The following is a 27,936-nucleotide window of genomic DNA, read 5'->3' as shown; positions in this document are numbered from 1 at the left end:
CTTAATTATTGGACCAAAACATTTAAATTAAAGATGAATCACATAGGAAATCTACTCTGTGTATGAAAATGCATTTTTAAATTCCAAAAAGTAATGGGTATGACTTTTACCATTTTATTGGTTTTTGATACAGGACTTATTATAGTTAAAATCACAATTACCTTGGTCTTTACTTGTTTTACCTGCCAACAAGTTAAACTGTCCTAGTTGCTCCTTTTTTTACCCCAGCATCATCTGATGGTAGGCTATTCAAATCTCCCTGCATCCGTGGTCCGTCGTCTGTCCGTCCCTCCGTAAACAATTTTTATTTCTCAGACAGAAAGTACTAAAGGGATCTTTTTCAAATTTCATATGTAAGTTCCCCATGGTACCTAGTTGTGCATACTGCATTTTGGGAACAATGAGAAAAGAACATGGCCGACAGGTGGCCATCTTGGATGTTTTGTCAATTGCAGATTGCTCCTACCTTATTTGGTCAGATCTATTGTTTATTTGTGATTTCAATGCCTAACAAAATAAATTACATTTGTGTGAAAAATACTTTGGAATGTACATGAGGTACATCATCTGGTTTAGTAACCTGTATTAGATGTATGATAACCTCCAACATGGCTTCTCTTGTCCCCAGAGGTAGGAAATGATTTCTATGTAAACTGATGGCTTTACTAGATATGACCTCATCCCTTCCTTAAGACTTTGTCATTGGGATTGCAGTGCTCCCTACATGTTGAAGAGCTCCATGGAAGTATAAAAGCTGTCTTCCTGTTCCTGTGCATGAAGTTTTACTCTCTCTCTAGTCTCACCTGTTGATGTTTCTTTCTCCTATTTTCCATTCTGTCTTCCTTTGCTGACAAATGCATGCATTTCTTTTTTCATTCATGTATATATAGATTTTTGTTGCAGATTATGATGACTACATGAACTAGTATGCTTCTATTGTGATTTACTAGTTGCTTTATACTCGATAATATAAAGTTATTTTACTTCACATGCTTCCTGTATACTTATAATTAATGGAACTAACATTAACATATTTAATGTAATTACCATAAATATACATATCTTAGCTGAAATGTTGCCATATTTTGGTAGGTTGGTTAGAGGTTTGTGGGTACTCCACTTCTGTAGCTAATTTCCATCACACCAAACGTTGTCTATTTTGGTTGGTTGGTTAGAGGTTTGTGGGTACTCCACTTCTGTAGCTAGTTTCCATCACACCAAACGTTGCCATATTTTGGTTGGTTGGTTAGAGGTTTGTGGGTACTCCACTTCTGTAGCTAGTTTCCATCACACCAAACGTTGCCTATTTTGGTTGGTTGGTTAGAGGTTTGTGGGTACTCCACTCCTGTAGCTAATTTCCATCACACCAAACGTTGCCATATTTTGGTTGGTTGGTTAGAGGTTTGTGGGTACTCCACTCCTGTAGCTAGTTTCCATCACACCAAACGTTGCCTATTTTGGTTGGTTGGTTAGAGGTTTGTGGGTACTCCACTCCTATTGCTAATTTCCATCACACCAAACGTTGCCATATTTCGGTTGGTTGGTTAGAGGCTTGTGGGTACTCCACTCCTGTAGCTAGTTTCCATCGCACCAAACGTTGCCTATTTTGGTTGGTTGGTTAGAGGTTTGTGGGTACTCTACTTCTGTAGCTAATTTCCATCACACCAAACGTGCCTATTTTGGTTGGTTGGTTAGAGGCTTGTGGGTACTCCACTTCTGTAGCTATAGTTTCCATCACACCAAACGTTGCCTATTTTGGTTGGTTGGTTGGTTAGAGGTTTGTGGGTACTCCACTTCTGTAGCTAATTTCCATCACACCAAACGTTGCCTATTTTGGTTGGTTGGTTAGAGGCTTGTGGGTACTCCACTTCTGTAGCTATAGTTTCCATCACACCAAACGTTGCCTATTTTGGTTGGTTGGTTGGTTAGAGGTTTGTGGGTACTCCACTTCTGTAGCTAATTTCCATCACACCAAACGTTGCCTATTTTGGTTGGTTGGTTAGAGGTTTGTGGGTACTCCACTCCTGTAGCTAGTTTCCATCACACCAAACGTTGCCTATTTTGGTTGGTTGGTTAGAGGGGTTTTCCTTTTGCGTACTTAACTCCTCCTATGTCCAGACATCCTCATGACAATAGGAATTATAATTACATTGTATATATATAGTTCTTCTATTGCTGGCTTTAGAATTCAGTATTATATGATAATTCTATACTGTTTATAATCTGTTGTGTTATTAAACAACTAGAGAGAAAGTTGTTACAGAAGATTGTGCTAATGTAAGATCATTATTGTTGTTGTTAGAGATGTAGTGTAGGTCTCCCATGTTATATAGACTCTTAACCCCAGTATACCCAATATATCACCCTCACAAACACTCCAGCATATCACAGCTAGTGTAAAACGCCTTCCTTACTCATCACAGGTCTTCGCGTCACCTTGAAAAGGAGCAGTACATATAGAATGTTAATATGTTTAGAGCAGCCATGATTTGAGGTGATGGGTATTACACATTTCCAACAAGCATTAACTTTTTGTAGTGTTTGCAACTCTCCCATGCTTTCAAGTTGTCCATGTCCTTCAAAGCCTTATCAAAATTACAGACAACTCTGAAGCTGTTGTTTACCCTGATCTAATTACAGTATGATATACATGTATACGAGACTAAATCATTCTTTATAAATATATCATTTGTACTTATTTTACTGTACATAAGAATGTTTGAGATAATGATGATTTGAGTTACTTTCATATTCCGAATATCTCCACAGATACATTTCCAGATCTTAAAATACGTAGATCATCTTAAATACATAGATCATCTTTGTTGAATTATTGTATATATAGTTCATCATCTGAATATCACAGTGCATTGAGAAAACAAAATCCTCAGAATTAATTTTGAAAAGTACTAAATCCCTTTAGATTATGGATATTAACCTTAGCGTGGATTTTGTAGGTAATTTCATCAACACCTACAGTGTCACTGAACCAGACATTTGATAGCCCTGAGGAAGAAGACATCACGATGGACAGACAGGGTCAGTGGCTCCGTAGACGAAGACTAGACGGATCGCTGAACCGTGTCCCTGTAGGATTCTATCCCCGAGTCTGGCACTTCCTCAACACGGTAGGTATTCCTTATAACAGGATCCAAACAGATTTACCATACTGTAACATTTGCTGGTAACTAATGTGATTAGTATAGTCTCCATTGTTTAGTTTACAATTTTCTCTGTCAAATCCATGTCAACTGGACACAAAGATTAAATCAATTTGTTTAAAAATGATAATAATAATCAATTTTAATATATATAATTAAATGTCTTTCTTCCTATCAGTTTGGTCCTGGTGTCTCAATAGAGGGAGAGCACCTACCACAGAATCTCACAAGGGAGGTATGTACCCAGTAATACAGGTTATCCTCGATATCTCACCAGGGAGGTATGTACCCAGTAATACAGGTTATCCTCAATATCTCACCAGGGAGGTATGTACCCAGTAATACAGGTTATCCTCAATATCTCACCTGGGAGGTATGTACCCAGTAATACAGGTTATCCTCAATATCTCTATCTCACCAGGGAGGTATGTACCCAGTAATACAGGTTATCCTCAATATCTCACCAGGGAGGTATGTACCCAGTAATACAGGTTATCCTCGATATCTCACCAGGGAGGAATGTACCCAGTAATACAGGTTATCCTCGATATCTCACCAGGGAGGTATGTACCCAGTAATACAGGTTATCCTCGATATCTCACCAGGGAGGTATGTACCCCGTAATACAGGTTATACTCAATATCTCACCAGGGAGGTATGTACCCAGTAATACAGGTTATCCTCGATATCTCACCAGGGAGGTATGTACCCAGTAATACAGGTTATCCTCAATATCTCACCAGGGAGGTATGTACCCAGTAATACAGGTAATCCTCAATATCTCACCAGGGAGGTATGTACCCAGTAATACAGGTTATCCTCGATATCTCACCAGGGAGGTATGTACCCAGTAATACAGGTTATCCTCAATATCTCACCAGGGAGGTATGTACCCAGTAATACAGGTTATCCTCGATATCTCACCAGGGAGGTATGTACCCAGTAATACAGGTTAACCTCAATATCTCACCAGGGAGGTATGTACCCAGTAATTCAGGTTATCCTCGATATCTCACCAGGGAGGTATGTACCCAGTAATACAGATTATCCTCGATATCTCACCAGGGAGGTATGTACCCAGTAATACAGGTTATCCTCAATATCTCACCAGGGAGGTATGTACCCAGTAATACAGGTTATCCTCAATATCTCACCAGGGAGGTATGTACCCAGTAATACAGGTTATCCTCAATATCTCACCAGGGAGGTATGTACCCAGTAATACAGGTTATCCTCGATATCTCACCAGGGAGGAATGTACCCAGTAATACAGGTTATCCTCGATATCTCACCAGGGAGGTATGTACCCAGTAATACAGGTTATCCTCAATATCTCACCAGGGAGGTATGTACCCAGTAATACAGGTTATCCTCGATATCTCACCAGGGAGGTATGTACCCAGTAATACAGGTTAACCTCAATATCTCACCAGGGAGGTATGTACCCAGTAATTCAGGTTATCCTCGATATCTCACCAGGGAGGTATGTACCCAGTAATACAGATTATCCTCGATATCTCACCAGGGAGGTATGTACCCAGTAATACAGGTTATCCTCAATATCTCACCAGGGAGGTATGTACCCAGTAATACAGGTTATCCTCAATATCTCACCAGGGAGGTATGTACCCAGTAATACAGGTTATCCTCAATATCTCACCAGGGAGGTATGTACCCAGTAATACAGGTTATCCTCGATATCTCACCAGGGAGGTATGTACCCAGTAATACACGCTAACCTCAATATCTCACCAGGGAGGTATGTACCCAGTAATACAGGTTATCCTCAATATCTCACCAGGGAGGTATGTACCCAGTAATACAGGTTATCCTCAATATCTCACCAGGGAGGTATGTACCCAGTAATACAGGTTATCCTCAATATCTCTCCAGGGAGGTATGTACCCAGTAATACAGGTTATCCTCAATATCTCACCAGGGATGTATGTACCCAGTAATACAGGTTATCCTCGATATCTCACCAGGGAGGTATGTACCCAGTAATACAGGTTATCCTCGATATCTCACCAGGGAGGTATGTACCCAGTAATACAGGTTATCCTCGATATCTCACCAGGGAGGTATGTACCCAGTAATACAGGTTATCCTCAATATCTCACCAGGGAGGTATGTACCCAGTAATACAGGTTATCCTCGATATCTCACCAGGGAGGTATGTACCCAGTAATACAGGTTATCCTCGATATCTCACCAGGGAGGTATGTACCCAGTAATACAGGTTATCCTCGATATCTCACCAGGGAGGTATGTACCCAGTAATACAGGTTATCCTCGATATCTCACCAGGGAGGTATGTACCCAGTAATACAGGTTATCCTCGATATCTCACCAGGGAGGTATGTACCCAGTAATACAGGTTATCCTCGATATCTCACCAGGGAGGTATGTACCCAGTAATACAGGTTATCCTCGATATCTCACCAGGGAGGTATGTACCCAGTAATACAGGTTATCCTCGATATCTCACCAGGGAGGTATGTACCCAGTAATACAGGTTATCCTCGATATCTCACCAGGGAGGTATGTACCCAGTAATACAGGTTATGCTCGATATCTCACCAGGGAGGTATGTACCCAGTAATACAGGTTATCCTCGATATCTCACCAGGGAGGTATGTACCCAGTAATACAGGTTATCCTCGATATCTCACCAGGGAGGTATGTACCCAGTAATACAGGTTATCCTTAATATCTCACCAGGGAGGTATGTACCCAGTAATACAGGTTATCCTCGATATCTCACCAGGGAGGTATGTACCCAGTAATACAGGTTATCCTCGATATCTCACCAGGGAGGTATGTACCCAGTAATACAGGTTATCCTCGATATCTCACCAGGGAGGTATGTACCCAGTAATACAGGTTATGCTCGATATCTCACCAGGGAGGTATGTACCCAGTAATACAGGTTATCCTCGATATCTCACCAGGGAGGTATGTACCCAGTAATACAGGTTATCCTCGATATCTCACCAGGGAGTAAATTTATGTTTGATCATACTTCAGAGATGCCTTCCATTATGTATTCTAAATGATATTATTGATCAGAATAATAATTTCTGAAATATCACTAGTATTTTAAAATATTGCATTTTTGATTGACATTGAGATGAAGGGTAGCGCTATACTCAGTCTGTTTAAATAAAATCTTGGTCATGTTTTTTTACTTTAAATTAGGAAGGATGTCTGCTTTCATTAATCATGACTGTAATTGTGACTTCCTGATTATTAAGTTTCACATTGATAGAAACACTTATTTAATAGATGACATCGGGAGAGTTGAAGTTCGCATTGCGAGTCGAGATGGTACTGAATCGAATTCCCCAGCCAGAATATCGCCAGCTGATGGTGGAGGCTTTGATGGTGGTCACACTGATCAGTGAGAATGAGTGGAAACCAGAGTACCGTGGTGTGATCCATATTGATAGAATGGTTCACGAGGCCAACACCCTGTACATACAGGATCAGGTGAGATCACGGTTCACGAGGCCAACACCCTGTACATACAGGATCAGGTGAGATCACGGTTCACGAGGCCAACACCCTGTGCGTACAGGATCAGGTGAGATCACGGTTCACGAGGCCAACACCCTGTACATACAGGACCAGGTGAGATCACGGTCCACGAGGCCAACACCCTGTACATACAGGACCAGGTGAGATCACAGGGACAAAATAGTTGGTTGTTACTATAAAAGGTAGGACAACTAACACATATGTCATATCAAATAGTGATTACCTTCCTGGGAGGATACTTCACAGTGTTCAATAGAGACTCTTCCTATCATTATACAGTCAAACCTGGTTATATTGAAATGCTCGGGGAATGGAAAAATACTTCAAATTAACCGGTTTTCAATATAACCGGGATCCAGCCTTTTGCCGATAATATTTCAGTAAACAACACACCATTGTTCAATATAGTTGATTTTACTTAGTCATTATTTACAATCGGTTCCAAAATGATGATAGTTTAACAGTTTATTAAAAATAATGTTAAGTTCGACGGGAGAAGTCTTCGACTGTTGCTTGTTTTTGTTTATGCTGATTTCACGGACACACGTGAAAACAGTTTCCGGTACATCCGGGCTACTTTCCAAGAAACTACCGTCTGAAATCGGACATGTGCGTCGATGATAGATAGATTTTCACGAATTGTTTGAGGGTCGTTGTCAATATCACTGTTCTGGTTACGTTGTTATCATTTTCTGTTGAATCCCTAAGAATGGCCTCGTCATTTGTAATTGTCTCGCGTGTAGTTAAATGAGAGTCAATTTCGATGTATATATGTAGCAGAAGCCAAAATAAGCTGTGTCCCTCAAGGTATATTCGTAAACAAATACAGATTCATGCTCATAACGAACGCATTTAATGATTAAAAGTCACAATTTATTTGTATTGTGTAAATCAGAATTTCATTTTTACCTATCTATTGATCGGACGCACGTACCGTAACGGCAGGTAATTATATAATCTAAGCCAGTCGTGGCGACTTTCAATTTAAGCGATACATAAACAATGGTTTAGCATTGCCGGGGGCAATCCAATTTCCTTTCAAATAAAGCGATATTTCAAATAAACCGATTTCAAAATAATTGATGAAACAATACAAAGACAAAGAAGGCATTTGGACGGGGATTTTATTTCACTTCAAATTAACGATATTTCAATATATCCGATTTCAAATTAAGTGGGTTCGACTGTATATCTTATTTGGGAATAAAAGCTTCTCAACATCATAATGTTTCAACTGTTATTTTACAAAAAAATCCCAAAACATTTCTGTCATATTATATCAACAGTGACAAGATTGTGAACGGTAGATAGGAATGTGTTAATTAGACAATAAGATATATTCTTTATATGTTATATTTATGTCAGGAAAAATGCTACAATAAGTTGGATATGATATCATCATATAGTGAGGTCGGGTGGTTTAAAGTTGAAGTTTATTTGAGATGCATATATTTCATTATAAATTTAATAGAAGAAAGAATAAATTTCTACTGTGTATTATGTAATTAAATTGTATCAAGACTCTGTGGTGGAGTGTCTGTATACCTCTTATTAACGACCTGTCTCTCCCTAACAGAAGATGCCGGCCGCCGTAGCCCTAGAGAGTGAAGGGGCAGCAGGGATATGCCACCATTTTTATGACAGTGCTCCTAGTGGACGCTATGGAACCATGTCCTACCTGTGTAGATCTCTGGCTAAAATCTTCGGCGTCCCAGCTGGTTCTACAGATGATATTGAGTGTGCTATTAGTTGATACATAACATACACTTGTGACATGCTAGCATATCATTCCTCATTTCCCTACTTCATCGATTCCACTTGCCTAAAAATACACTTTGTGGTGACTTTGTCTACAATTGATTTGTAGACCTGTGGTATCTGTTCTGGTCTGTAGACCTGTGATATCTGTACTGGTCTGTAGACCTGTGATATCTGTACTGGTCTGTAGACCTGTGGTATCTGTACTGGTCTGTAGACCTGTGATATCTGTAGTGGTCTGTAGACCTGTGATATCGGTACTGGTCTGTAGACCTGTGATATCTGTACTGGTCTGTAGACCTGTAGTATATGTACTGGTCTGTAGACCTGTGATATCTGTACTGGTCTGTAGACCTGTGATATCGGTACTGGTCTGTAGACATGTGATATCTGTTCTGGTCTGTAGACCTGTGATATCTGTACTGGTCTGTAGACCTGTGATATCTGTACTGGTCTGTAGACCTGTGATATCTGTACTGGTCTGTAGACCTGTGATATCTGTACTGGTCTGTAGACCTGTGATATCTGTACTGGTCTGTAGACCTGTGATATCTGTACTGGTCTGTAGACCTGTGATATCTGTACTGGTCTGTAGACCTGTGATATCTGTTTGGGCTGTGATACTGTACTGGGTAGATTCTTGGTCTGTAGACCTTTGATATCGTATGGTCTTAGACCTGTGGTATATGTACTGGTCGGACCTTGGTATTGGGACTGGTCTGTAGACCTGTGAATGTACTGGTCTGTAGACCTGTGTATCTGTATGGTCTGTAGACCTGTGGTATTGTACTGGTCTGTAGACCATGATATCGGTACTGGTCTGTAGACCTGTGATATCTGTACTGGTCTGTAGACCTGTGATATCGGTACTGGTCTGTAGACCTGTGGTATCGGTACTGGTCTGTAGACCTGTGGTATATGTACTGGTCTGTAGACCTGTGATATCATTACTGGTCTGTAGGGCCTGTGATATCTCTGGCTTAGACATTAAGTTGATATCTAATGGTTTAATCTTTTGTTCTAAAGTGTTTTGTAAATTAAAACACCATCTTCCTGCGGTATTGATAAAATCAATGACTGTTATGTATGTCTGGAACCGTAGCTTGTGATATCTGTACTGGTCTGTAGACCTGTGATATCGGTACTGGTCTGTAGACCTGTGATATCTGGTACTGGTCTGTAGACCTGTGATATCTGTACTGGTCTGTAGACCTGTGATATCTGTACTGGTCTGTAGACCTGTGATATCTGTACTGGTCTGTAGACCTGTGGTATAGGTACTGGTCTGTAGACCTGTGGTATATGTACTGGTCTGTAGACCTGTGATATCTGTACTGGTCTGTAGACCTGTGGTATCTGTACTGGTCTGTAGACCTGTGGTATCTGTACTGGTCTGTAGACCTGTGATATCTGTACTGGTCTGTAGACCTGTGATATCTGTACTGGTCTGTAGACCTGTGGTATATGTACTGGTCTGTAGACCTGTGATATCTGTACTGGTCTGTAGACCTGTGGTATATGTACTGGTCTGTAGACCTGTGATATCATTACTGGTCTGTAGACCTGTGATATGTCCTAGCTTAACATTAAAAGTTTGAAAACAATATAACATCTTTTTTCTCAAAAGTGTTTTCCAAATTAATCAAAACAAGCTCATCTTCCTGCGGTTATTTTGATACAAATCAATCGTATTATTGAATATCTGGACCTATATACTTGTGTGATAATGCCGAATTACACTGAAGAGTCAGATACTATTTCGTGCTATTCTAGTGGGCATATCAATTATTGGTGATGAAACTTGAGATGATGATATTTGTAGCATCTTATATAAGACATGATTGATTATATATTAAAGATAATTTCTGTACTTAATCTCCTCAAATAGATAAGGAAAGTTTTTCAAACTTTGTTAGAATTGAGGGCATGGAAGTCTTTTGCATTTCTAATGAATCTCAGCATTAAAAAGCTATATATTGGCACTTATAAACTTAACTATTAATCTGTACTGTGGTATTTTCATGTACTGAATTTTATTGTTTATATGTTTTGAGAAACTGTTTATACACAATTTGTGAAGTAACAATTTGATTGATCACACAGCTGCATACATTGTATCCTACATGTAGCTAAAAAATAAAATCCAATTGGATATTTGTGTGGTAATAGAAGTACATATCAATCCTATAGTTAACAGTGTCATACCAGGTAAGATATTCTAGTCGATGTCCAATGTTCTCAGGGAAGTCAATGATAATTCAAAAGAGGATATTGTGACATCTGGACCTGAAAATATAAATTATTTAATTAAGAATACATATAACCTACATTTGAGATCTCCATTTAGGGTAATATGAAGATGTACATAGTCAATGAACAAATTACTAGAGTCAAACCTGTATTAAGTGGCCACCCAAGGGACCAACAGATATTGGCTGCTTAAGACAGGTGGCTGCTTAAACCAGGTTGGCCAGAAACGGCCTGTTGCCCAATTCTTTTTTCAACAGTTTATTAAATTGATCATATTATAATGCACTTATTGACATTGATAACACTATACCATGTACAGTGTATTTTGAAATGAAAACCAACAAAGATCAAAGTTTTGATGAATTTGATAAAAATACCTGGTCATGTGATCATTGGGGATGTCTACTTCTGGACAAAATGGCTGCTTAATACAGGACGATACAATGGCTCGGGGCAGATTTTTGTGGTCGTTGGCCGCGTTAGACAGGTGACCGCTTATTTAAGGTTCATTATATAATGTTTTCCATCGGGCGGACCACAGACTGGCTGCTTAACGGAGGTGGCCGCTTATTCAAGGTGGCTGTTAGAGCAGGTTTGACTGTATACTAGTTTGTTAAAATAAGATATGCCATTGATTTAGACATTAGAACGATTCTATATATTCAGAATGTGTTGGCTTCTCTTGGTTAAAGTATGCAGCAAACAGATCAATTTAAAAAAAGCATACAGTCATGCATTTAGCGAATTTGTGATCGTGAATTAAAAAGAAAAAATAGTATCAACGAAACTGAGTTTTTTTGTAAACATGTTGCCAGAAGTTGTTCCTAAGAAGACAGTTGTAATGAAATGGTAACAATCACAAAACTACTCGCTTATGAATGCAGGGCCGTACAGTGCTGTACAGTGCTGTACAGTGCCACCTATTTACAGTGTTAATTCATGTGTAGTTCATGGTACAGAGTACGTTTATAGCAGGTGTTACAGGTGTGTATTACAGGTGTGTATTACAGGTGTGTATATCAGGTGTTACAGGTGTGTATTACAGGTGTTACAGGTGTGTATTACAGTGTGTATTACAGGTGGGAATTACAGGTGTGAATTACATATGTCCATTACTCCTGCTATTTGACAGTGTTACTAAATGTCCTTGTATTGGTTTTGTAGGAGTTATCTCCCTTCGATGGAGAAAATTTGTCAATATTGCACCACTAATGTGATTATATTTATTTATTGGTTTGTTACATTAAATTTTCTGTTTTTTTTTTTTTTTTTTGTATTTTTATGATTTTCCATTGAAATACATGTATATTAATTGTTTTTATATCAAAGATATGAGGTCTGACATTTTTATGGTTTTAACGATTTCTGAATTGAGGAGGTATTTCTGTCAGATGAATTAGAAAGTAACAGGACAAAATCAAACATATCATTGGAATGTTTGTTTTAGTTGTTCTGTATCCTTTTTGTTGATCATATACAGTGTTTTAAAGTACAACTTCTTATACAGTGTTATAAAGTACAACTTCTTATACAGTGTTATAAAGTACAACTTCTTATATAGTGTTATAAAGTACAACTTCTTATACAGTGTTATAAAGTACAACTTCTTATATAGTGTTATAAAGTACAACTTCTTATACAGTGTTATAAAGTACAACTTATAATTCTAGTCAGCTATTTGTCATGGTACATAATTAGTGTATAACTTAAGGTGTCGGGTAACAACAAAAGTTGCAGAGTTAAGTGTTTCTTCAGACTCCTCCAAGATGCAGGGATGAAAGCCATGTATTGATACTTAATGAAGTATTTTGGAAATATTTAAATTCCTGCATATAATTTATTATGTCCATGTAAAATTTTGGCATTATAAGCTACATTTGTTTGTATTTCAGTATTTTCTAAGTTTCCCCATGTCCATTTGAGTGTTAGCTGGCTAACCAAAGTTTATTTTCCACCGAGTAGGAAACGGACGTGTTTTAAAATAACAGAATACTGGTAAATGTGTGCTAAAAATTTTGGCTGAGGGAGAGGCTGACATAGATTTGTTGTTTTTGCCAAAAATAAATTTATTTCATGTGATAATAATTCCTATTCTGTACACTGTAAAAGGTACTATTTTCATGTAATGTAATGAACATATGTGACTGCATGCAAACATTTTTCAGTACTCAATTGATCATGTACAAGTGTGCCATTATTTTGGCACCAGTGATGTTTGAGTATAAATTCATATATACTGAGTATATATATATTCATATATATATATATATTCATGAGTATATTATTATGTATTAATGTTCAACTCACTGTCAACGAAATCCTTACGCTACTTTTAACCTGACCTTATATTTTGTTGACTTTAATCATATTTTATTGTCCAAAATTGGAACAAAGGATTTGTCATAAGTTATAGCAACTTATGAAGCCATCTCCTATCAACAGAATATTTTATATATATGTAGGCAGATGGTGACATACACAGTGTCAAATACAACAATGGAAAAAGTTAATTGCATGTAAATTGGAATAAAACACATGAATATAGAATAGATAAATGTTAAAAATCTTCTGCTGGATTTGTTCATATACATTGAAATTCACATCCAAAGCCAGATTTGTTGCCAAAGAGTAACAAATATAAGTTTATTTGTATAGCATTATGTGGAGACTTAAAGACACTTTAAGGCATTAACACACTATTGATAGAAAGACACTAGAAGATTAGATATAAAGACACTATTTTATGTAGACATAAAGATGAGATATAAAGACACTATATTAACAATGATTAGACATGAAGAGATTATATAGATATAAAGACACTATATAGATATACAGACACTATATAGATATAAAGACACTATTTAAGCAATAAACTGCCTAGATGCGGCAGACCTACTGGTATAACTGCCACATGTGTCACAGACAAACTGAATGGTGCGCGCTAGCGCACCATGATTGTTTGTCTGTGACACTTGTGGCAGTTACACCAGTAGGTCTGCCGCATCTAGGCAGTTTATCGCTTATATTTATGTTCTATTAATGAATCGCAAAAATAAAAAAAATATGAAAAAAATCTTCCAAAATTCAAATTTCCCGCTTTCTACCGTCAGGTCAGGTGAATATCTAGAACGGCGCACAAGTAACAGCTGACGTCACGCGCAATTTCCTACACTATTTGAAAAGACGAAACAACGCTATCTTTTTATATTCATTTGTTTTAATACTTAGAACATATTTAATTCAATATTGAAAAACAAATCACATTCATACAATAACTATTGAAGTGTCATAGAACATGTTAACAACTGTAGCAGTGCGGCCTATATTTTGCAAGTGAGATATTCATACGCCCTCAGGGCAACTTCAGTTATACTCTCATAGATGAAGCTGCTTTTGGTAGGTATTTACTAATAATATATAAGGGCATTGCCACACCAAATGTAAATATATAGATATAAAGACACTATATAGATATAAAGACACTATATATACATTACCGACACTATATAGAAATAAAGACACTATATAGATATAAAGACACTATATAGATATAAAGACACTATAAAGACATTAACGACACTATATAGATATAAAGACACTATATAGATATAAAGACACTACATAGATATAAAGACACTATATAGATATAAAGACACTATCAAGACATTAACGACACTATATAGATGTAAAGACACTATATAGATATAAAGACACTATAAAGACATTAACGACACTATATAGATATAAAGACACTATATGGACATTAACGACACTATATAGATATAAAGACGCTATATAGACATCAACGACACTATATAGATATAAAGACACTATATAGATATAAAGACACTATATAGATATAAAGACACTATAAAGACATTAACGACACTATATAGATATAAAGACACTATATGGACATTAACGACACTATATAGATATAAAGACACTATATAGACATTAACGACACTATATAGATATAAAGACACTATACAGACATAAACGACACTATACAGACATTAACGACACTATATAGATATAAAGACACTATACAGACATAAACGACACTATACAGACATTAACGACACTATAAAGACATTAACGACACTATATAGACATTAACGACACTATATAGATTTAAAGACACTACATAGATATAAAGACACTATATAGATATAAAGACACTATACAGATATAAAGACACTATATAGATATAAAGACACTATATAGACATTAACGACACTATATAGACATTAAAGACACTATATAGACATTAACGACATTATATAGATATAAAGACACTATATAGACATTAAAGACACTATATAGATATAAATACACTATATAGATATAAAGACTATATAGACATTAACGACACTATATAGATATAAATACACTATATAGATATAAAGACACTATATAGACATTAAAGACACTATATAGATATAAAGACACTATAAAGACATTAACGACACTATACAGACATTAACGATACTATAAAGACATTAACGACACTATATAGATATAAAGACACTATATAGATATAAAGACACTAGACACTATATATATATAAAGACACTATATAGATAAAAAGACACTATATAGATATAAAGACACTATAAAGACATTAACGACACTATATAGACATTAACGACACTATATAGACATTAACGACACTATATAGATATAAAAACACTATATAGACATTAACGACACTATATAGATATAAAGACGCTATACAGACATTAACGACACTATATAGATATAAAGACACTATATAGACATTAACGACACTATATAGACATTAACGACACTATATAGACATTAACGACACTATATAGATATAGAAACACTATATAGACATTAACGACACTATATAGATATAAAGACACTATATAGATATAAAGACGCTATACAGACATTAACGACACTATATAGATATAAAGACACTATATAGATATAAAGACACTATATAGATATAAAGACACTATATAGATATAAAGACGCTATACAGACATTAACGACACTATATAGATATAACGACACTATATAGATATAAAGACACTATATAGACATTAACGACACTATATAGATATAAAGACGCTATACAGACATTAACGACACTATAAAGACATTAACGACACTATATAGATATAAAGACACTATACAGACATTAACGACACTATATAGATATAAAGACGCTATACAGACATTAACGACACTATATAGACATTAACGACACTATATAGACATTAACGACACTATATAGATATAAAGACACTATATAGACATTAACGACACTATATAGATATAAAGACACTATATAGATATAAAGACACTATAAAGACATTAACGACACTATATAGATATAAAGACACTATACAGACATAAACGACACTGTACAGACATTAACGACACTATATAGATATAAAGACACTACATAGATATAAAGACACTATATAGATATAAAGACACTATATAGACATTAACGACACTATACAGACATAAACGACACTATACAGACATTAACGATACTACATAGATATAAAGACACTATATAGATATAAAGACACTATATAGACATTAACGACACTATAAAGACATTAACGACACTATACAGACATTAACGATACTATAAAGACATCAACGACACTATACAGACATTAACGATACTATAAAGACATTAACGACACTATATAGATATAAAGACACTATACAGACATAAACGACACTATACAGACATTAACGACACTATAAAGACATTAACGACACTATATAGATATAAAGACACTATACAGACATAAACGACACTATACAGACATTAACGACACTATAAAGACATTAACGACACTATATAGACATTAACGACACTATATAGATATAAAGACACTACATAGATATAAAGACACTATATAGATATAAAGACACTATACAGATATAAAGACACTATATAGATATAAAGACACTATATAGACATTAACGACACTATATAGACATTAAAGACACTATATAGACATTAACGACACTATATAGATATAAAGACACTATATAGACATTAAAGACACTATATAGATATAAATACACTATATAGATATAAAGACACTATATAGATATAAATACACTATATAGATATAAAGACTATATAGACATTAACGACACTATATAGATATAAATACACTATATAGATATAAAGACACTATATAGACATTAAAGACACTATATAGATATAAAGACACTATATAGACATTAACGACACTATACAGATATAAAGACACTATATAGATATGAAGACTCTATATAGACATTAACGACACTATATAGACATTAACGACACTATAGATATAAAGACACTATAGATATAAAGACACTATATAGATATAAAGACACTATAAAGATATAAAGACACTATATAGATATAAAGACACTATATAGATATTAACGACACTATATAGACATTAACGACACTATATTGATATATTTATCCATCAGAGGCCCCCTGGAGTGTGTGTTGACGTTGTTTAGGTATGGCTTAACTGTGATACTGATCATGCTATGTAATATATTGAATATTTGTTCCCTTTTTTGAAATTTTTAAAATAAATATTTCATGAATATTTATTTTGTTCTATTCTGGTTTTTAGGTCATCTGACGAAGGTCAGGATGGCCTATAGTCATCGGTTTTGTCGGTTGTTGTCTGAAGTATGTGAACTTTTCACATTTCAAACTACATGTACCTCTCAAGTTCCACCAGTGGGATTCAGCTATAGCTTACGGGTTAGTCCAAAATCTAAGATATCTTTCATGGCCGCCATGGCTAACAGTACCACTATACTCGCTACTGAATAATAGTACGAGGGTCTTTAGAGTCAGACGACTGTCATGGCCGCCATGGCTAACAGTACCACTATACTCGCTACTGAATAATAGTACGAGGGTCTTTAGAGTTAGATGACTGTCAAGACCCTTGGGCCTCTTGTTTCTCACCTGGTCCAAAGGACTGAAGAGTTTATGTCGCCGTCCGTTTGTCGTCTGTCAACTTTTCCTTAAAATCGCTACTACCAGTAGCCATGAACGACTGAATGGATTTGACCAAATTTGGTCTGAAGCAACCGTGGAGGAAGTGGCACCAAATTTTATATAAACAAGTGAGCATTTGGACTTAAGGGACAGGGCCCTAAAGGGGAAACGTAGCAAAATCTTTGAAATCCTCTTGATGTAGAAATTAAAGGATTTGGTGTAAACTTGGTCTGAGGCATCCTTGCTTTAAATAAAGGTTGGGTCTGATATTGGTACCTGAGAACACATGTCGACGTAGTTCTTACCGATATTAGTGTTCACCTGGAGTGACAATATACTACATGATGTACATGTATATAAGTAATGGATCTATCTATAAACTTGGGTTAAAGTTTAAATCATAGTTTTTACCTACAGACTAAACACTAGAATGATAAGATGTCTGACGGCTGGTTTTGTGTTAATGTCAGACATTGGATTTACAAAGAACTCGTCGATTGGTCAAAGGTGAGATGTTAGTTAATTTAGGTACATCTTTATGCCTGTTAACGCTCGCAACAGGATGTTAGCCTGTCGGCCCTCGTATTGCCACGACATGCTGGATCCCTGACACTCTCCCTGTTCCCCACCAGACTTATGACGACACACATTATAGTCGTTAAAGCGACCAATATCACTAAGAGATCAAAACACACGTTTACCTGACGAGTTAATATCTCAAATGTATCATACTGATTTAAAACTAATTGGAAACTTTTACACGTCATTAATTTGTGGGGGAACATGTTCAAATATGTATATCTAATTTCGTTATTTATATGTATATAAAAGTACCAGAAGCTAAGAATGTCATTACTTTGCACATAAAATATGGTATTATCATACAGTTACCGCCCCTCCACCATTTGTATACAATACTGTATTTTAATATGCAGTGTTCAAACGTGCCCCGTTTAAACATGCTGTCTCGTTCGGATTGCTGTAGCCTTTCTGTACCAAATCTGTTACACATGGAAGTAATAGACATTTAAATAATAACCCACAATGTAGCCGCAAAAGTCATGTTCTTGAGAGTAACGCATTATCGAAAATTATATCATCAAATATCAACATATCTATTACACCATTCTGGAGTTTCTAGTTAAAAAGACAGTATTTAAAAAAAAGTTATCTGTGTGTCCATAGTGATCTAGGACACCTGACCACTTCACGTGTCCATAGTGATATAGGACACCTGACCACTTCACGTGTCCATAGTGATATAGGACACCTGACCACTTCACGTGTCCATAGTGATATAGGACATCTGACCACTTCACGTGTCCATAGTGATATAGGACACCTGACCACTTCAAGTGTCCGTAGTGATATAGGACATCTGACCACGTAACGTGTCCGTAGTGATATAGGACATCTGACCACTTCACGTGTCCATAGTGATATAGGACACCTGACCACTTCAAGTGTCCGTAGTGATATAGGACATCTGACCACGTAACGTGTCCGTAGTGATATAGGACATCTGACCACTTAACGTGTCCGTAGTGATATAGAACATCTGACCACTTCACGTGTCCGTAGAGATATAGGACATCTGACCACGTAACGTGTCCATAGTGATATAGGACATCTGACCACGTAACGTGTCCGTAGTGATATAGGACACCTGGCCACATAACGTGTCCGTAGTGATATAGGACATCTGACCACTTCACGTGTCCATAGTGATATACGACATCTGACCACTTCACGTTTCCATAGCGATATAGGACATCTGACCACTTCACGTATCCATAGTGATATAGGACATCTGACCACTTCACGTGTCCATAGCGATATAGGACATCTGACCACTTCACGTGTCCATAGTGATATAGGACATCTGACCACGTAACGTGTCCGTAGTGATATAGGACATCTGACCACTTTACGTGTCCATAGTGATATAGGACACCTGACCACTTCAAGTGTCCGTAGTGATATAGGACATCTGACCACTTCACGTGTCCGTAGTGATATAGGACATCTGACCACTTAACGTGTCCGTAGTGATATAGAACATCTGACCACTTCACGTGTCCGTAGAGATATAGGACATCTGACCACGTAACGTGTCCATAGTGATATAGGACATCTGACCACGTAACGTGTCCATAGTGATATAGGACATCTGACCACGTAACGTGTCCGTAGTGATATAGGACACCTGGCCACGTAACGTGTCCGTAGTGATATAGGACATATGACCACGTAACGTGTCCGTAGTGATATAGAACATCTGACCACTTCATGTGTCCGTAGTGATATAGGACATCTGACCACTTCACGTGTCCATAGTAATATAGGACATCTGACCACTTCACGTGTCCATAGCGATATAGGACATCTGACCACTTCACGTGTCCATAGTGATATAGGACATCTGACCACTTCACGTGTCCATAGTGATATAGGACATCTGACCACTTAACGTGTCCGTAGTGATATAGGGCATCTGACCACTTCATGTGTCCATAGTGATATATGACATCTGACCACTTCACGTGTCCATACTGATATAGGACATCTGACCAATTCACGTGTCCATAGTGATATAGGACATCTGACCACGTAACGTGTCCATAGTGATATAGGACACCTGACCAATTCACGTGTCCGTAGTGATATAGGACATCTGACCACTTCACGTGTCCATAGTGATATAGGACATCTGACCACGTAACGTGTCCATAGTGATATAGGACACCTGACCAATTCACGTGTCCATAGTGATATAGGACACCTGACCAATTCACGTGTCCGTACTAACATTGGAAGGTTACAAACTTTGGTGTTGTTTTGTTAATGTTTTCGTTACCATAGACGTACAATAAGGGCAATGGCCGTTCTACATTCCTTGTATTTGTGAAATGACGAGATACTCATTATCTGGAGACAATTCAGGAGGAGACTTTAAATATTTAACATACTAGTACATAGTCCGATATAGGTACCAATCGTCCCTGGAACAGGAAATAGAAGACATATGATGTCACTTGGTTTTCCAAAAGCGGAATGAGACGCGCAATTCTCCCACTCATTCTAAAGTTATTGGTGCAAACGATGGAATGGGTATACAGTCTGTTGGACGGAAACAATACGCACAGTATATTCAAATCCAAATTAAAATTAATTTTATTCCCTTTTCACATATTGACATGATGTATAGAGAAAAAACACATTTACATAGTCTGGTTCGGTATCCTTTACCAGAGAACCTATGTAATGGGGCACCGTGTACATTTGATACAGATTTCTCTAGATTAACATCCCGGTACAGATCCTTACCAAAACCGTCAGAAATGTCAAAATAGAACTTGACCATCCTGTGTTGTTGATGGTACCTGGTGTTATTGGTGGTACCTGGTATTGTTGGTGGTACCTGGTGTTGTTGGTGGTACCTGGTGTTGTTGGTGGTACCTGGTGTTGTTGTTGGTACCTGGTGTTGGTGGTGGTACCTGTTGTTGTTGGTGGTACCTGGTGTTGGTGGTGGTACCTAGTGTTATTGGTGGTACCTGGTGTTGTTTGTGGTACCTGGTGTTGTTGGTGGTACCTGGTGTTGTTGGTGGTACCTGTTGTTGTTGTTGTTGTTGTTGTTGTTGTTGATGGTACCTGGTGTTGTTGGTGGTACCTGGTGTTGTTGGTGGTACCTGTTGTTGTTGTTGTTGTTGTTGATGGTACCTGGTGTTGTTGGTGGTACCTGGTGTTGTTGGTGGTACCTGGTGTTGGTGGTGGTACCTGGTGTTGTTGGTGGTACCTGGTGTTGTTGGTGGTACCTGGTGTTGTTGGTGGTACCTGGTGTTGTTTGTGGTACCTGGTGTTGTCGGTGGTACCTGGTGTTGTTGGTGGTACCTGGTGTTGGTGTTGGTACCTGGTGTTGTTGGTGGTTTCGGTGTTGTTGTGTGTACCTGGTGTTGTTGTGGTACCTGGTGTTGTTGGTGGTACCTGGTGTTGTTGGTGGTACCTGGTGTTGTTGGTGGTACCTGGTGTTGTTTGTGGTACCTGTTGTTGTTGTGGTACCTGGTGTTGTTGGTGGTACCTGGTGTTGTTGGTGGTGCCTGGTGTTGTTGGTGGTACCTGGTGTTGTTGTTGGTACCTGGTGTTGTTGTGGTACCTGTTGTTGTTGGTTGGTACCTGGTGTTGTTGATGTGTACCTGTGTTTTGGTGTACCTGGTGTTGTTGGTGGTACCTGGTGTTATTGTGTGGTACCTGGTGTTGTTTGTGGTACCTTGTGTTGGTGTTGGTACCTGGTGTTGGTGGTGCCTGGTGTTGTTGGTGGTACCTGGTGTTGTTGGTGGTACCTGGTGTTGTTGGTGGTACCTGTGTTGTTGTACTGGTTTTTTTGTGTTGGTGTTGTTGGTGGTACCTTGTTGTTGGTGGTACCTGGTGTTGTTGTGGTACCTGGTGTTGTTGTGGTACCTGGTGTTGTTGGTGGTACCTGGTGTTGTTGTGGTACCTGGTGTTGTTGGTGGTACCTGGTGTTGTTGGTGGTACCTGGTGTTGTTGGTGGTACCTGGTGTTGTTGTGGTACCTGGTGTTGTTGTGGTACCTGGTGTTGTTGGTGGTACCTGGTGTTGTTGGTGGTACCTGGTGTTATTGGTGGTACCTGGTGTTGTTGGTGGTACCTGGTGTTGTTGGTGGTACCGGTGTTGTTGGTGGTACCCTGTGTTTTGTGGTACCTGGTGTTGTTGGTGGTACCTGTGTTTTTGTGTACCTGTGTTTTGTGTACCTGGTGTTGTTGGTTGGTTGTGTTGTGTTACCTGTTGTTTGTACCTGGTGTTGTTTGGTCTGGTGTTTTGTGTACCTGGTGTTGTTGGTGGTACTTTTTTTTTACGTTTTGTGTTTTGTTGGTGTATTTGTACCTGTTTGTTGGTGGTACCTGTTGTTTGGTGGTACCTAGTGTTATTGGTGGTACCTGTTGTTGTTGGTGGTACCTGTTGTTGGTGGTGGTACCTGTTGTTGGTGGTGGTACCTGTTGTTGGTGGTGGTACCTGTTGTTGGTGGTGGTACCTAGTGTTATTGGTGGTACCTGGTGTTGTTGGTGGTACCTGGTGTTGTTGGTGGTACCTGGTGTTGTTGGTGGTACCTGGTGTTGTTGGTGGTACCTGGTGTTGTTGATGGTGCCTGGTGGTGTTGGTGGTACCTGGTGTTGTTGGTGGTACCTGGTGTTGTTGGTGGTACCTGGTGTTGTTGTTGGTACCTGGTGTTGTTGGTGGTACCTGTTGTTGTTGATTGTACCTGGTGTTGTTGATGGTACCTGGTGTTGTTGATTGTACCTGGTGTTGTTGATGGTACCTGGTGTTGTTGTTGAGGACGACTTCTTTTAAGTTTGGTGTTTAACAATTTGATGCATTTCGTTTGATTCATATAAACAGACGTTACTAAAATGTAGTTGATGTATCGAAGTGTAAAGTTTGTTTAATATGATAAAACAGTACTACAAAGGAAAGGATATACTCGCGGCGTCCGGATTATCGCGGGTCCGCTGTAATGACCTTATGACATATTTGAACTTTTATTTACATGACAACATGGGAAACATTCCTAAGTATGCATGATATCTACACCAAAATAAGAACAACATGTTCAAGCTTTTGCATGAACAAGCAAAATGACACCTCTACAATATTGTAATCTGAAGTAGGAAAAGAATAAAGATTTTAATTACTGAATTACTAACTTAAATACTAATTACTGAATTACTAACTTAAATACTAATTACTGAATAACTAACTTAAATACTAATTACTGAATTACTAACTTGAATACTAATTACTGAATAACTAACTTAAATACTAATTACTGAATTACTAACTTAAATACTAATTACTGAATTACTAACTTAAATACTAATTACTGAATAACTAACTTGAATACTAATTACTGAATTACTAACTTAAATACTAATTACTGAATTACTAACTTAAATACTAATTACTGAATTACTCACTTAAATACTAATTACTGAATTACTAACTTAAATACTAATTACTGAATTACTAACTTAAATACTAATTACTGAATTACTAACTTAAATACTAATTACTGAATTAGGAAGTGATGGACCTCCTCGACATGGTTTACAATGACGTAAAACTGTTAGTTTGTAGGGGGGGAGGGGGGGGGGGGGGTTCATGCTATACCGTATTGGCTGTCCCATTACACGAGCTATATATATCACCATTGGTACTTGGTGTCCACCAACACGGGCTATATATATATCACCATTGGTACTTGGTGTCCACCAACACGGGCTATATATATCACCATTGGTACGTGGTGTCTATTAACACGGGCTATATATATATCACCATTGGTACTTGGTGTCAGTCAACACGGGCTATATATATATCACCATTGGTACTTGGTGTCCATTAACACGGGCTATATATATATATATCACCATTGGTACTTGGTGTCCACCAACACGGGCTATATATATCACCATTGGTACTTGGTGTCCACCAACACGGGCTATATATATATCACCATTGGTACTTGGTGTCCACCAACACGGGCTATATATATATCACCATTGGTATTTGGTGTCCACCAACACAGGCTATATATATCACCATTGGTACTTGGTGTCAGTCAACACGGGCTATATATATATCACCATTGGTACTTGGTGTCCACCAACACGGGCTATATATATCACCATTGGTACTTGGTGTCCACCAACACGGGCTATATATATATCACCATTGGTACTTGGTGTCCACCAACACGGGCTATATATATCACCATTGGTACTTGGTGTCCATCAACACGGGCTATATATATCACCATTGGTACTCGGTGTCCATCAACACGGGCTATATATATCACCATTGGTACTTGGTGTCAGTCACACGGGCTATATATATCACCATTGGTACTTGGTGTCCACCAACACGGGCTATATATATCACCATTGGTACTTGGTGTCCACCAACACGGGCTATATATATATCACCATTGGTACTTGGTGTCCACCAACACGGGCTATATATATATCACCATTGGTACTTGGTGTCCATTAACACGGGCTATATATATATCACCATTGGTACTTGGTGTCCACCAACACGGGCTATATATATCACCATTGGTACTTGGTGTCAGTCAACACGGGCTATATATATATCACCATTGGTACTTGGTGTCCATCAACACGGGCTATATATATCACCATTGGTACTTGGTGTCAGTCAACACGGGCTATATATATATCACCATTGGTACTTTGTTCCACAAACACGGGCTATATATATATCACCATTGGTACTTGGTGTCCATTAACACGGGCTATATATATCACCATTGGTACTTGGTGTCAGTCAACACGGGCTATATATATCACCATTGGTACTTGGTGTCCACCAACACGTGCTATATATATATATCACCACTGGTACTTGGTGTCTATTAACACGGGCTATATATATATCACCATTGGTACTTGGTGTTAGTCAACACGGGCTATATATATCACCATTGGTACTTGGTGTCAGTCAACACGGGCTATATATATCACCATTGGTACTTGGTGACCATTAACACGGGCTATATATATCACCATTGGTACTTGGTGTCAGTCAACACGGGCTATATATATCACCATTGGTACTTGGTGACCATTAACACGGGCTATATATATATCACCATTGGTACTTGGTGACCATTAACACGGGCTATATATATATATCACCATTGGTACTTGGTGTCCACCAACACGGGCTATATATATATATATCACCATTGGTACTTGGTGTCAGTCAACACGGGCTATATATATCACCATTGGTACTTGGTGACCATTAACACGGGCTATATATATCACCATTGGTACTTGGTGACCATTAACACGGGCTATATATATATCACCATTGGTACTTGGTGTCTATTAACACGGGCTATATATATCACCATTGGTACTTGGTGTCTATTAACACGGGCTATATATATATCACCATTGGTACTTGGTGTCTATTAACACGGGCTATATATATCACCATTGGTACTTGGTGTCTATTAACACGGGCTATATATATCACCATTGGTACTTGGTGTCCACCAACACGGGCTATATATATATATCACCATTGGTACTTGGTGTCCACCAACACGGTCTATATATATCACCATTGGTACTTGGTGTCAGTCAACACGGGCTATATATATCATCATTGGTATTTGGTGTCCACCAACACGGGCTATATATATATCACCATTGGTACTTGGTGTCCACCAACACGGGCTATATATATCACCATTGGTACTTGGTGTCCACCAACACGGGCTATATATATCACCATTGGTACTTGGTGTCCACCAACACGGGCTATATATATCACCATTGGTACTTGGTGTCCTTCAACACGGGCTATATATATCACCATTGGTACTTGGTGTCAGTCAACACGGGCTATATATATCACCATTGGTACTTGGTGTCAGTCAACATGGGCTATATATATCACCATTGGTACTTGGTGTCCACCAACATGGGCTATATGCTACAGTATATCACCATTGGTACTTGGTGTCCACCAACACGGGCTATATATATCACCATTGGTACTTGGTGTCCACCAACACGGGCTATATATATCACCATTGGTACTTGGTGTCCACCAACACGGGCTATATGCTACAGTATATCACCATTGGTACTTGGTGTCAGTCAACACGGGCTATATATATCACCATTGGTACGTGATGGAACAAGACAGCGACAGAATGACCAATGACGGTTTACGTAACATTGACACTTGATATTAACACCCGTCTGGAAACATCACATACCTATGTATATAAGTACCTCTGGGAACAGGGTGTTTCCTACAGGTAAATTAAGACCACCTGTTTGTATCTTACGTATTGGACAACAACTATCATGCGATTCTCATGAATCAAATACCAAATCCATGACTCGAGCTGTTTTTCTATAACACTAAGTATACATAAATAATGGGTATATAAGAATATATAAGGCCTCTAGATGCGTGAGGCGAAGACATTGTTTCTGGTAGATAGAAACTTCTCCTAAAACATACTTATAACGTATTGTTTGTGGTATAGGTTTACGGGGGCTAACCTTGGGTAGGCGAGAGTGGATTGGTTGCTAGATCTCAATTAGCCGGTCTCACGCTAGTCAAACATTATCAATGGCGTGTCGGCATAACTTAAATAAAACATGTACAGAGACGTGCTGAAAAGACACACATTACCCTACAGAATATGTACGGACGGAAATTAAATCCGTAAATCTTGTTTCATCAATTAACCATATAAATTACATCTATAGTGGCAATAGGTCGTTATGTCCGTTTCTGTGTGATTTTACTGTTGATCTAGCACGCGAATTTCTAGGTAGTATACATACATATGTAGCGGTTCTGTCCAGTACTAACGCCTCCAACATCCACCAGTACCCCAACATTTGTTGTGGCTGTGACACTGAACCGCTTATAGTTGATAGTCAGCGAATACACAAGTGCACTTGCCCACTTGATAAAATGATATTAAAAAAGGACCGATCTTGTACATGCCTCGTTTGTTCTGGATTCCTCCTGATACTTTCTGACAGAGTGCTCATGCAAGTCGCGAAATGAATACATCTGCTACCACCCATCACATTTCTGTATCACCACCACTACCACCACTACCACCAATTGCAGCATTTTTGTCTGACTTTGCCTAAATTTTATCTTCCCGTTAACGATATTGGAAGTGTTATTAGTTCCGTCACCTGGTATTTGTCGGGACTGGTTGATATGGATGTATCTGTCTTATAAGCACTTAGTTAAATTCGGTGGTTTTTATTTCAATAAGCAGAATTTATGTTTAATATATGATATATATATACATCATATAAATCACGAATTGCGATATTTACTTTGGGTCGTTAACTTATCGTTTTCGATTTTATGAATTGTGACTAACTGTCCCCTTCAGGAATAGCTAAGCTGAAATCCCTATGGATGACAGTAATGATTCATTAAATTGTTTCAATCATTGTTCATTTAAATGTAAATCTTAATTAATCGTATGATTCTCATTACGAAGGATGATATTGGCCAACCACCTGTTAGTATACAGAGTACTATTGGTGTATACTGTCCTGTTAGTATACAGAGTACTATTGGTGTATACTGTCCGGCTAGTATACAGCATGTACCTTCGGCT

The 27,936-nt window shown here is 38.0% G+C and overlaps 3 protein-coding genes across 3 annotated transcripts in view; 1 reads left to right on the top strand and 2 right to left on the bottom strand.

Moving 5' to 3' along the window:
- LOC117329969 (phosphorylase b kinase regulatory subunit alpha, liver isoform-like) overlaps positions 1 to 11,970 on the top strand; it is a 79,852-nt gene extending 67,882 nt beyond the window's left edge. The window contains exons 35-39 of the mRNA XM_033888201.1: positions 2,958 to 3,128; positions 3,340 to 3,396; positions 6,447 to 6,650; positions 8,275 to 9,064; positions 9,734 to 11,970. Coding sequence (XP_033744092.1) covers positions 2,958 to 3,128; positions 3,340 to 3,396; positions 6,447 to 6,650; positions 8,275 to 8,451 — 609 coding nt within the window. The 3' untranslated portion in view covers positions 8,452 to 9,064; positions 9,734 to 11,970. The remainder of the gene's footprint in view (positions 1 to 2,957; positions 3,129 to 3,339; positions 3,397 to 6,446; positions 6,651 to 8,274; positions 9,065 to 9,733) is intronic.
- Positions 8,521 to 9,444, bottom strand: LOC117329968 (bypass of stop codon protein 1-like). Its single transcript, XM_033888199.1, has one exon. It carries the CDS (start codon positions 9,442 to 9,444, stop codon positions 8,521 to 8,523), a length of 924 nt encoding a protein of 307 aa, XP_033744090.1.
- Positions 11,971 to 21,113: 9,143 nt separating the features above from the next.
- LOC117329967 (mucin-2-like) overlaps positions 21,114 to 27,936 on the bottom strand; it is a 44,339-nt gene continuing 37,516 nt past the window's right edge. The window contains exons 2-4 of the mRNA XM_033888198.1: positions 21,803 to 23,083; positions 21,445 to 21,746; positions 21,114 to 21,335 (exon numbers count right to left, since the gene is read on the bottom strand). Coding sequence (XP_033744089.1) covers positions 21,114 to 21,335; positions 21,445 to 21,746; positions 21,803 to 23,083 — 1,805 coding nt within the window. The remainder of the gene's footprint in view (positions 21,336 to 21,444; positions 21,747 to 21,802; positions 23,084 to 27,936) is intronic.

This window comes from Pecten maximus, chromosome 6 (assembly GCF_902652985.1).
Source record: "Pecten maximus chromosome 6, xPecMax1.1, whole genome shotgun sequence".
NCBI classification, from domain to species: domain Eukaryota; kingdom Metazoa; phylum Mollusca; class Bivalvia; order Pectinida; family Pectinidae; genus Pecten; species Pecten maximus.
Note: the sequence above shows the minus strand (reverse complement) of the source record. Positions and strands in the feature narration are given on the sequence as shown.

What these genes read in the sequence shown, in the direction of transcription:
- LOC117329968 (XM_033888199.1), bottom strand. Translation starts at nt 9,444, where the DNA reads ATGTCTAAGCCAGAGATATCACAGGCCCTACAGACCAGTAATGATATC.